This window comes from Medicago truncatula, chromosome 5 (assembly GCF_003473485.1).
Source record: "Medicago truncatula cultivar Jemalong A17 chromosome 5, MtrunA17r5.0-ANR, whole genome shotgun sequence".
Lineage (NCBI taxonomy): Eukaryota > Viridiplantae > Streptophyta > Magnoliopsida > Fabales > Fabaceae > Medicago > Medicago truncatula.
The window spans coordinates 34,493,440-34,505,861 of NC_053046.1; the positions used below are offsets into that span (position 1 = coordinate 34,493,440).

The 12,422-nt window shown below is 32.4% G+C and overlaps 1 protein-coding gene across 2 annotated transcripts; it reads right to left on the reverse strand.

Annotated features, from left to right (window-relative positions):
• Positions 1-1,154: 1,154 nt before the first annotated feature.
• LOC11431637 (potassium channel SKOR) lies at positions 1,155-12,127 on the reverse strand. 2 transcript variants are annotated; one of them, XM_003616199.4, is made up of 13 exons: positions 11,495-12,127; positions 7,518-7,742; positions 7,269-7,332; positions 6,124-6,463; positions 5,106-5,401; positions 4,678-4,758; positions 3,641-3,739; positions 3,043-3,264; positions 2,685-2,870; positions 2,459-2,534; positions 2,080-2,374; positions 1,702-1,820; positions 1,155-1,574 (listed from the first exon to the last, which is right to left on the reverse strand). In XM_003616199.4, the coding sequence occupies exons 1-13, from the start codon at positions 11,755-11,757 to the stop codon at positions 1,333-1,335; spliced, it is 2,508 nt and encodes an 835-aa protein (XP_003616247.2). In that variant the 5' UTR covers positions 11,758-12,127; the 3' UTR covers positions 1,155-1,332. The 2 variants fall into 2 exon arrangements, with proteins under 2 accessions (XP_003616247.2, XP_024639639.1); XM_024783871.1 differs by lacking the exon at positions 11,495-12,127 and adding an exon at positions 8,162-8,310.
• Between the last annotated feature and the right edge of the window lie 295 nt (positions 12,128-12,422).

Consider the following 12,422-nt stretch of genomic DNA (forward strand, 5'->3'; position numbering starts at 1 on the left):
AATGGTTGTTACAAAAGTTGTCCAAAAAATAAATGTAAAAATATCATTCCTCTGAGAATTTTGTGTATAATATTTTTACAGCTTTTATTTATGTTGATGCACAATGATTAAAATTCAAAATTGAGTGCATAGTAGTGAAAACAGAATGTCTTAATATTAGCTTAATTATTTACCGTTGACATCACCTCACCACAATGGTCAATTACTTAACATGATATATGCAAGCACGGGAATTCTTCCATTTTGCTTCCTTGCTTAGCACGTTAGAGACTTTTTCATGGAAACAAATGTCCAAATTACAAACTACCCCTATAAATTTAGTACTCTGTCATGGTTAATGATATCACAAAAAATCTTAATTTCATCCATGAATATGTTCAAACTAGGAGTACTTGTTTCCTCATGCTTGCCTTTGTTGAGTTGCTTTGTGGGGTCCATAGTTCAACTTTTTTATACTTCTCAATCACATTTCACTTCAGCAACCAAGGTAAATATGTTGCATATGAAGAAAGAAGATGCATCAACCATTGCTAATGTTGCAGCCCAAAAGCACTTTCGACAAATTCAACACATATGCTAAGAGAGTCTTATTTGATTAACGTTTTTGGGGTAATATGTAATATTTAGGAATCATATCTAATTTTTGTTAAATGATCTTGTTGGTTTTTTGAAAATTTTGAAGGAATCTTCTCCGGTATATCAATTATGTTGACTGTTGGTGTTTATATAAGAAAAATCAGTACTAAAGTGATGCTGAAGTTCAGAATCAAGTGAAAATGGAATTATGGAAGTAAATATTATTCTAACATTTGTCATTGAAAAAAGAAAAAGCTGGCTATGCAGTTTATATTATCACTTTCACTTGGAGCCTGTTTGGTTTGGCGTTGGTATACTCTTTCGCGCGTTCCAATGTGGTTTCAATGTGTTTCGAAGCTACAAATTGTAGCATTAAAGTGGACGCACGTTTGCTAAGATTGCAACGTGAAAACAAGCATCCCACTTATCTTAAGTTTTTGAACGAAACAGGATCTAAATCTATAAAAAAAATATATAAAAAAAAAAATTGGATTTTGCTTTTGTAAGAGTTTCTGAATGAGCTCTTTCAAGAAAGTTTTCTAATGGATTTTATACTTTTAGTGAGAGAGCTCGCTCTATTAGCATCGAAAATTTTATTCTTGCCATGAAAAATCACAAGCTCATCATAGGAATTTAACCACGTGGGACATTTACCATAACATTAACAAGATCAAATAATGTGCTTATTTCTAGATAACAGCACATTACAAGGAGGCAAATTATTATATGGCTATAAAAGAGCCATAATATGAATGCCTAATGCGTTTCATTGACTAAATACAGCTTCTGATCATCCTTAATCATGCTAATGTCAATAATTTTACCAGCATCTTCTGATAATATACAAGCGTCGCTGGAAAATCCTATCTGTTCTGCCGCTGTTATGATTAGCTCTTGAATGGTGTGTGGAATCCATAATACTATTCCATTTCTTCTTTGTTCTTTTGGATCCCACGGATGGAAAGGGAACACTGTGCACTTCTTTGGATGTACTTTATCTGAAAAAATGGTAGATTGACTTAAATTTGAGTTTACAGCAATATATGATCTACATTCAAGAAAAGTAGAGAAAAATGAAAAGATAAAAAGTAATGATAAAAGAAGGCTATTGCAACATATCAGTACCTGTAATTTCTTGGGGAAAAGGGAATTCTGTCAATTGAGCTGATTTTGCATCTTCCAGTAGCTTTATCAGATTTTTGTTTCCACTCATCCGAGCTTCATCAAGCGGGGTATTTCCCCATCTGTTTTGTGTGAAATGAAAAAGAACGATAAGTTTTGGAATGAAAAAGAAAAAACAATAAGCAACTATAGCGTCGGGCGTCAGGATTATAGTTGTAGTAGACACACGCAAGTGAGGATGCACACACACACAAACCTAGCACACTAGTGAATTAGGCCAATTTTAATTTTTCAAGTGAAAACAAGTATGAAAAGGTTCCCCTTCTTGGAAACATTAGTCATGTTAGTCTGAACATGTAAAATAAGAATCAATTACAGTACCTGTCTTTGGTAAAAACACTAGCTCCGGCTTCTAATAACAACTTTGCCATGAAGATTAATCCTTCAGATGCAGCAACGTGTAGGGGGGTACGATAGTCATAATCTTTCAAGTTAGCATCCATTCCATTTGATAAAAGCCTTTTAAGATAATCCGAATCTCCTCTTGCAACTGCTGAGCATAAAAAACTACCACCATCATCTATCTTCAACGAGGCCCCTTCTCTAACAAGTAAAGAAGCAATCCGATCGTGTCCATTCTTAACTGCTTCAAGTAGCGGTGTGTTCCCAAAGTTATCTGTGAAATACCACATTAGTGATGTTTGCATTACCTAAAATTTAAGTTTGATCCTCGAGGAATATCTATAGGTTGCTCAATTACCTTTGACGTTCATGTCTACACGTTCATGAATAAGAAGAAGTGTGATATCTTCATATCCTCTGCATGCAGCAAGATGCTATAGGAAAAACAACAAAGGTTCTTATCAGGCAATCATTTTATAACAGCACTTGTAAATGGCATGGTCAATTAATCACCACATCGTAGATGAAGAGGATGGAATTTATTGATAACACGACATCATAGTAATACATTTCAAGCTCCTTACCAGAGGTGATCTTCCATCATAATCTGTCTTCTTGGGATCAGCTCCAGCTCGAATCAAACTTTTTAGCTGGTACAGATCGCCATCAAAAGCTGTTCTGTTGACCTTCAAAGCAAGTTCAGATTCTAGCTTTCCAATGTGGAATGTGATGTCTGACTCCAATTGCTTACCTCTGATAGACTCTTTTCCCTGTAAAATATGAGATATTAGGTGTCTCATGATCAGAAAATAATAAAACTGTATAATCCCAAAATGAGTAACTTGGTACATCCATGGCAAGTTCAACTAGAGAGTAGCATGATGCATTTTTAACTCATGGTAGATTTGAAAATGTTCAACTAGAGAGTAGCATAATGATTACCTCTAGAAGGTTGTCCAATACTTTCTTCCCATCATAAAAGTATATATCTAGGATATTTGAAAATGATTGTTTGTCAATCCGCAGGACCCTACATAGTTCACAAACACGAACAGTATGTGGCTGAGGAATGTTGCAAAGAATAGATATTTCTCCAAATGAGCTGTTGCGCTCTAGAAGTGCAACAGTTTCCTCGGACCCATCATCAGCTATGCCTACTTCCTCCTGCATTGAAACAGTTTTGGGCATTCAATAAACATAAATGAAACTCGTCTTCTATGAAAGACTTTCAATGAAGTAGTTCTAAAATTCATACTAAAGTTGTTTCCTCTGTTGACCTACTGAAGATATTATGAAGCACATTCATAAGACTCTCAGAGATGCTATTCTCTTAAACACTTTTACAAGGTAATACAATGTAAACTTTGTAAAGTAAGAAAATTCAGCATTATCCGGCATGTATCGGGTAATAAAAGGGTATGAATACTAGTAGGTCTAATTCCAGTTACTCAGAAGCTATGACTAAAATCAGAAACCTGGAATATGAGAGAACATAGAAATTGAGACATTGCGAAGTGGTTGTAGAAATATAAAATCTTACCAGCACACCATCACAGACAAAATATAGTTGATCTACAACGTAACCTTGTTGCATTATAACTTCCCCAGGAAGAAAGAATTCCTCATGGAGCCTAGTAACCTGAAAGAACATAAAATATTATCACCTGACATTACACGTGCAAGAAATGATAACGGACGAGCTAGAAACTCTCATTAAACAAAGGTATCACTAATCTTATTCAGTATGCAGAAGAAAGGCCCATACTACCAAGTTCTTTTTTATCAATCCAAAGTTCGACCTTGAAAGTAAAGGTGGCAGTATCAAAACAAAGTTTCTATACATATATGAAATATTACATATGTATATACACAAACATATATTATACAATCAAAATGTAAAAAAAAAATAAAAGTTAAATATATGCAGGCACACATACATAATTATATACTGAGTGGTGGTGGGGGAGAGAGGATAAAGATAAGTGAGAATATAGTTTATTGGTGTGAAAGGAGGGTGAAAACACAGTTATTGTTAAGTAGGAAATAAAGACTGTTATTTAGATAGTTTGTCTTTGAACAATAATCAGTCCTATACTCCTATTCCTACAGTTTGTTGAGTAACAAGTGTTTGGATTTGTGTCATGTTATGTTACTCATCGTTTGATTTGTCGTGATCTACAAACAAACATATTTAAATTAAACATTCAACCATTACCCTGACTTTTTGCAAATCAAACGGACCTTTGAATTCTTTCAAGGATAAAATTAGTGTAGAACATTTCAATAGCGTAGAAAACAATAAATGCAATGGACAAGGGCACATAAAAGTTGAAAGACATTTCCGGTTGACGAAAAGATCAATGTCATCAAAATATACTTGTTTCCTTGAGTCTAAATAACAAAATATTTCATGTCAAAGAAAAACCAGCTAGAAAGTGTTGATCCCCTTAGTTTTAAGGTTTTAGATCAAGTCCAAAAAGCAAAAGAGAGCTTCCAGCTTTAGCCACCAAAAGTATAGATAATACTAATGTCATTTCATATTGATATATGGCAGGAAATGGGGAAAATATTACTTACAATCTGATTGATGAATTCTGAAGAGCATCCACTAAAAAGAGAAACGTTTTTTATGTATGGCGAATACAATGATTCGGATATCTGCAAAAGTTAATTAGTCTGTTACACAATAATCTACAAACCAACCAGATGCTTTCATGGAAAATATGAACAGAAGATGGCCTAAAACTCCAGCAGAAATTTTTCGCCAAAGAACAAAGATGAATTTTCTGAAACATAAGACAAATTTGACAGATATAACCAATAGAGATGAAACGTGGGGAAATTTTACAAGTAAAACCAACAAAACATGATTCCAGTAAACAAATATAAACAAGCATTGGAAGCAGGTGGCAAAGCAAGATATTGTAGAAAATGAAACAAATAGGAACAATAACAATGAGGATTTCCATAAATGATGTTTAAGGACCTCTTCTTTCTCTTATTACCTTAGATCGAATAGAAATGGGAATATCCTGAAGGACTGCAGCGTCAGTGTAGCTGCTTTCAAACTGCAAACGCACGTGGCCCTTTATTTGTTCACGGATATCCTTATGAAGTTTATTTCTATTCATATATTTCATCAAATCTGTCATCCTGTCCCTAAACTTTTCAGTCTTTGATCCCTTGACTATCAAGGCTGTCATGTTACCGATCAAGTAAGCACCAAGAACCATGTCAAATGAAACATAAATCATTATGAATATCATCTCCCTCAAATTTACTGCATGTATATCTCCATATCCTGTGAAAGAAAAGAAAGTCGCAAGCATGATACATTCAGAATAACTTTCCAAGAGTGATAAGATAGTATACAAACAAAGTAACAGCTGTGTCATGAACAAGGTTCACATTTCAATTTGTGTTGATATGTCTCACCACACCAGGACAGTAATTTCATAACAGATGGTGTTGTGATTTGGTCTGTGTGAAAACAGTGGCTGAGTTTCTTCTGCTTTATTTTTCAAAGCACTGAAACTTGAGTTACTATGACATTCTTATCAGTAAAATTATGTGAATACTAATGACAAATAACAACATTCAAGACTTATGCTTAGCAAGTGGAGTTGGTTACAAGGATTAAATCATCATAATACAACTTGGTTCTAAGTCTACATAGACCAAATGTTCACTAAGTCTGTTTAAATAGTTTCTCCAACAATTTTCTTCAGACTATCTCCAATCCTTTATTCAGAGTTTCTTTCAATTGTTTCCCAAACAAAAAGAGTAGAGGAAGAATCATTGATCCATCACATTAAAGATATGTCTAAGTTCTAAAATTGGCTACCAATTACCAGCATACCCCTCTACTTTTATCTATGCTAGTGACCAGCTATTTAAATACTGAAAGCAGACCACTCCCACTACATAGGTTGGGTGAAGATAACTAATGCCAGATAAAATTAAAATCATTCTGCTTCTGCATTATGAATTAAATCTAATTAAATTTAAAAGAAAGAAACCTACCGACAGTAGCCATAGTAACAATAGCAAAATACAACGATGTCGTGTAGCGCTTCCAAATATCAATTTCTCTGAACTTTGAATAAGCATAGTCACCCAGTTTCAAACTTCCTATCCATGTGTAGCCCTCTTGGGATTCAGGTAGTGTAGTAGCCAAATAGTAGAATATGCAGGCTGCTGTGTGAGTGCAGTAGAGTTCAACAACTAAAAGTTTCACAATCCGAGCAATAATGTAATTGACACGTATATCTTTCTCCAAATTCCTGAAAAATTGCACAACTCTCTCTGCCCTATATAATCTGATCCATAATAGGTACCTCACTTCCTCTCTCCGTCCACAAGCCTGTTCATAAAAGGTTAACCTAATGGTTAAAGCAAGATCAATGAACTAGAAACTTTCAATAATAAAGAACTTGCTATAAAACCAGAAGTCATGACAAAAGGCTTTAACAAGTTATTATAACAAGTTTCGTTCTACGTCTGTACCCTCCATGTTTCAAAACCACAGCCAACATTAATCTTAACTTGTGCTTAGCTAAATAAATTGCGCAGGAAGACACACAAGTACAAAATTCTGCCTTTTAATAACAGGCTTCGCAACTTGTGCAACAAAGTGCTGTATGCAACATGACTAATGATTAATATATACATTCTTAAGTTTGTAAACTTGTGAACCAGCGAAACAGAAACACAACAAAAGAACCATGACACATGTGCCATTGCTATGAGGGGTTAAACTATATTTGTGACTATAGGACACAAAAGAAATGCCCAAAAAGTTCTATCACCCCAACATAAAGTATTGTGAGAGACTATCAACAAATAGTTGGCCAATTGAACTGGACATTTGACTCACCTAACTTTATATAGATGTTAAAATGATTTAAAATCAAATCTAATCCCAGTAAAATTTCAATGGAAAGTTAAAGAAAAAGTAAAATGAGGATAAAGTTTCCTCTAATTCTAATAGTTGACATTTCATTGCAAACTGGAAAATATGCTAAAAGCCTTGAACTGCTGTGAAAGAAGAACAGGCATTATATAAATCATTTTTGAAACAATGTTTAGGATCATAGTAAATTATAGAGGCAATTCCTCAAGTGAGAAATGTATTCTGGAAATTTAGGTTTATCTGCAAGAAGTAGAACCTTGTAGATGAGGTCCCAAGGCATACATCCAAGAAGATCAATGACAAAGGTGGATTTTAGATACCTACAGAAAAGAAACAGGGAAGCCATAAATCAAATGAAAACAATTCAATATGCTGACCAGCATCCCATTTCAGCATATATCAAATATCAGCTATACACCAATAGCGGGTGCGGGGCCATGTTCCAGACTAATCCTATCAAATGTGTGACTCTTAACAAGAAATACAGCATAAGGAGAAAATTTACCGCAGAGCAATAGGAGTACGCTTGTAAACCATGCGATAGGTCTGACTATCTCTATAAGCAACAAAGAACTGCAAAACAATGTCCACAAGAAAAGCTATTTGTCCTACGATATCCAGTATAAAGAGATTCTCTGGCAGGCCACGAAAAAACCCAAACTCCATTGGGGTGAAGAAAGATGAGTATACTGCCCATAACAATATAAATTTGAGCCATGCACGATACCACCTGCATTGTTCATTAATATCAGCATCAACCAATTTAAGTCTTCATATATTTGAGGCAAGACATTTATCAATACTTGAGGGACTAAAGCAAGAGAGTAAACAAACTCAAACCGCACTAACAAAAAAAAAAAAAAAAACTCAAACCGTATCAAACATAGAATACAGAGTGGTGTTTGAAACAAAGATAATTAAAACATGACCGAACATCAAACTGGTGTACTCGTTGGTTCAAGGTTTAATGGTTTAACCGAGGTCTTGAACCGGTAATAATTAAATAATATATTTTATTAATTTTTAATATCTTATGCCAAACAAAATACAAATATTAAACTAAAAATTGAATATTTATAATTTTAGAATATCAAAACTCAAAATTATAACTTTATTAATTCTATTTCTACTTAAAGAAAAAAGAGGTACCACTTAAAAAGGATTGGTACATGCTTGTACCACAACAAGCTCACAGCAGAGTATACCATCACTCCCACATCCCAAACAATGGCACCCAGCATCTTACCATTGCTAGTAAAATATGAAAGGCAACAAACTATACCACATATGTGTGAGCTGAATTATATATGCTTTTATGCAACCCGTGGTAGTTGAAGCTCACTAATGTTATGGATCCATGTTGGCATCAGTGTCTCAATCAAGTAATAAAGTGTAAGCCTTTCAATATATGCGTATGCTAATTCTGGATAAGTTTCCAGAATGTCCATCACTTGCTGCATGTGGGGACGTGGGGTGTTACTTTTCAATTTCTTCATATTAATGTGATAAGGGTCGTTATTGTTTGTTACCATGCACATTTATATTTAACTAACAATCGTCAAGACCATAACATGATATTATTATCATTTCTACGTGTTAAAGTCCCATTTTGCTTAAAAGAGATAATCAGTGGATGAGTTTTTCGCTATAAATAAAGACTTTCTATAGATTTTTTTTTTTTTGAGGGAACTTTCTATAGATATTTATCAACAAAGAAAATAAAAAGACTTTAGATTCCTAGTATTAGCTAAACAAGTGAAATATTTGTTCTACAACTCCTGCCACAATATTTCTTCTATACGAGTAAATAGGCAAATTTATCCTTATATTGTAGTTCATTGAATATATTTTCTGTAGACATCAATTAATATTATTTATATTATCAGAAAAATGGACACTAACGTGACTTGTCTATTTTTTTTCCCCATTGTATTTCATTGTATATATATTTTAATTTAATTTCTTTGATTCAATTTTATATAATTTATGTTATCTAAACTTATGTAAATTTATGATTCAATATATTTTTTTTAAAAAAATCATTTAATAATTAATACTGTATAATCGTGTTATATATATAATGTCATGAGTGCTATTAGCATCTCCCTTACTATTTTTTTCAGAAAATCACACATCTCTTAATTTATCAATCCAAATATGAAAAATACTTTTTTTTTTTTCTCCCTGAATGGGATAAATAAAAAAAGAATATGTTTTTCTTAGAATAATTAGGTGTGAAAAGAAGCACCCAAATTTCATTGGTGGATTTTCCAAAGGTGACGCTACTATGTATTTTGGGCCAAAAAAGAAAACGGAATGCTTCTCATTAACGAGGAGAATTGTTTTTCTGACCCCTTAATGTCTCTCTTAGACCTTTAAAAATGTTCAGTAGATAGATAATTCTTAAAGGATATTTCTTTTTTAGTTTTAACATTTTTGATAGAAAACTCTCAAAGCATTTTTCAGCCTAAAGATATATTGAGGGGCCAAAAAAGCAGTTATTATCCACGAGTTCACCAAGGTGTGTAATATTTTGTTTTAAGAAGAGCATATAACTTCTTTAACTTTTAAAAGAATGTTACTATTTTTTTGCTGTTCAATGCATCTCCCAATCGGATCCAAGAGACTAATCTTATGAAATTACAAAGATCTATTAGACTGACTGATGCTTCTCAATAGATACCCTTCTATATACATCGAACAGAAATCTAAATATATATTTAAATGACCATATATCATTATCAACTTTGCATCTTGAATACGAAACATTTTGATTTAAGAAAGAATCATGTAGATCAAGACAAGACTGAGACATCTTCTTATGGTATATATTAATTAAAATTCTATACATGTCAAGTCATGATTAACAACAAGTGTATAAATGTCAAAATGGCATGTGAGTATTGTCTTCAATAATTAGTGTTAATTTTTTATAAAATAAAAATAAAAAATTATAATTAATGAACTTTTTTTTTTAAAAAGACGAGATGACAAAATTATTATAAACTTACAAACAATTGAAGGTATCGGAGTTCGAACCTCAATCATAATATTCGGTCTAACAATTTTGACATTTTATCAACTAAGCTATCACTTGTGGATAAAAAACTTTAGACTTTTTATATCTCTAAGTTGAGTTCTGAATTGTAAATTTTATTTTCTATGAAAATTTGGAAGGTTAAAATTTTATGACAACTATAATAAAAAATAAACTTTATTAGGATACTTTTATTTTTATTCTTAAAAAATATTATTATATTTATACTTTCGAAATTATAAAAAAAAAAAAAAAAAAAAAAAAATTATTGTGTCAGTTTGTAGTTTAAAAAAAAGCCATTCCCTCAAATATATTCTCTATGAATTCAGTTCATATATCCTATCCTATGAATAATAGTTCTACACCGTCAATATATCACAAATTATTAAGACTTATTAATTACACCGAAAGCTATCAAAATTAAACTCTAAATTAAAAATAATTTTTTTTTCATATACATTGTCGCTAAATCATAATCGTTGGTTCCCGTGAGTTTAGCTTTAAGTGGTAAACATAATGGATAATATATACAAAATCTAATATTCGAACCATGAAAATCACTGAAACAAATCATAATCTTCGACTCGATAAAAATATCCTAATTGTTTTAGGAAAAAAGTATTCTTACATATACTAACATTTTTAAAAAAATGCATTAACATTAAACTCTCATTAACAATTACTCATAAGCTTCCACTTTCACGTTTTGTGGCTTGTAATGGTTCATTACTTGGCCTCTGATTATAAATATTAAAAACCAAAGATCATTACCGAGACAAGATACGCCTGATAAGCCTAGTCATAGGAGCGATGAAAAAACAACGCAAAACAAGCGATCACATCACATGAATTACGGATACAGCCAAAGAATAACAGCACATATGCCACGTATCCATGTACTGACCCTCTTTCATTCAAACTTGCCGCCATTTCAAATCCATAAACTACCACCCAACCAAAACATACCAAACACCACCACCTTCACCTGCGAACTACTTACAACACTGGACATAATACTGACACATAAAAACTAAACTAATTAACTATACACTAAATAAATTTTAATTTCAATCACCTTTATAAGTAATTCATTGTGGATGAGTATTTTAGAAATATTTAAAACTCTAATGATGATTGATATCTTCTGTTGATAGTATATACTAATGATTTAACGATACCGATTAGATATTAATACTCATTGTTTTAATCGTAAATACAAAAAGGTGATGAGTTTTTATTTGTGAATGGTATCCAACCTTATTAAAAAATTTGATTCACTCTAGACCACTTATAAATTTGTGTATCGAAGAACTCACCCTATATACACTATTTAAATTTCATCACAATCAATAATTAGCAATTACCACTACTACTAATTTTAGTTAATAAACTAAAAACAAAACGGAAAAGAAAAAAGAGAAGTTAAATAAAGTAATTAAACTAACCTGTTAAGAGGATTTATAACGAATTCATGAAGAAGAGTTCGACGACTGAACTTTCTCCAACCAATCTTTAACCCTAATTCTTTCTCTATCAGATTGAATCTGCTTCCTCGCGATGATTTCAATTTATCTCGAAGATCCTGCACTTGGTACTCTCTTTCATCTGAAGAAGACGAAGGTGTCAAAGAAGATGATCCCGAACACGTGGCAGTTTGATTATTAATCCTGTTTTTCTCACCTTCATCCTCTTCCTCCTTCATCTTCATCTTCTAAGGATAGGTTAATTAATTAATTTCTATATTTCTGAATCTGGATCAATCTACGATAAGAATGAATTAAGATCGTGTTACGATTATAATGTGTATAGGAGGAGGAAATAAACGGTTTTGGATAAGAGCTAAAAAAACGGAAATGAAAAAGGATGAGATTAATGAAGAAGATTAAAGAGAATCACGAGAAGGATTTCAAGAAAGGTCACGAGAGAGATGTGTGAAATGAATTGATTTAAGGGTTTATGATGTGTGTGGATGGGTTTATGATTGTGAAATGAAAAAGAGATTAAGATTGTTGGAGAGAAAATTAATCAGAAAAACTGTACTTGGATTTATTTCTCTCTGCTCGCAGATAGATAACTGATAACGGCACGGGATCCATTTTTATACCTATTTCGTTATTAATTTTTTTGTTTTAAGGATCCTATTTCGTTACGTTGTTAATAAATGCACCAAACATTTTTTTTTAGGGATAAAGGAGGCACCCAACTTGCAAATTAATTTTAGATTTAATTGCAATTTTGGACCCCTATCTTTTCAAAAGTTGCGGTTATAGACCTCTAATTAATTTAAATACAAAACAGCCCCTTATGTTTTGATTTTTTGGCAGTTTTGGACCCCCGAGGCAAAATAAAAATAAAATTTTTGACACGTGGCAC

What these genes read in the sequence shown, in the direction of transcription:
- LOC11431637 (XM_003616199.4), bottom strand. Translation starts at nt 11,757, where the DNA reads ATGAAGATGAAGGAGGAAGAGGATGAAGGTGAGAAAAACAGGATTAAT. An exon ending in TGTTACTATGGCTACTGTCG is followed by an intron (nt 5,402 to 6,123) that starts GTAGGTTTCTTT and finishes TTTCTTTCACAG; the next exon opens with GATATGGAGATATACATGCA. An exon ending in CAGAATTCATCAATCAGATT is followed by an intron (nt 3,740 to 4,677) that starts GTAAGTAATATT and finishes ATGTTCTTTCAG; the next exon opens with GTTACTAGGCTCCATGAGGA.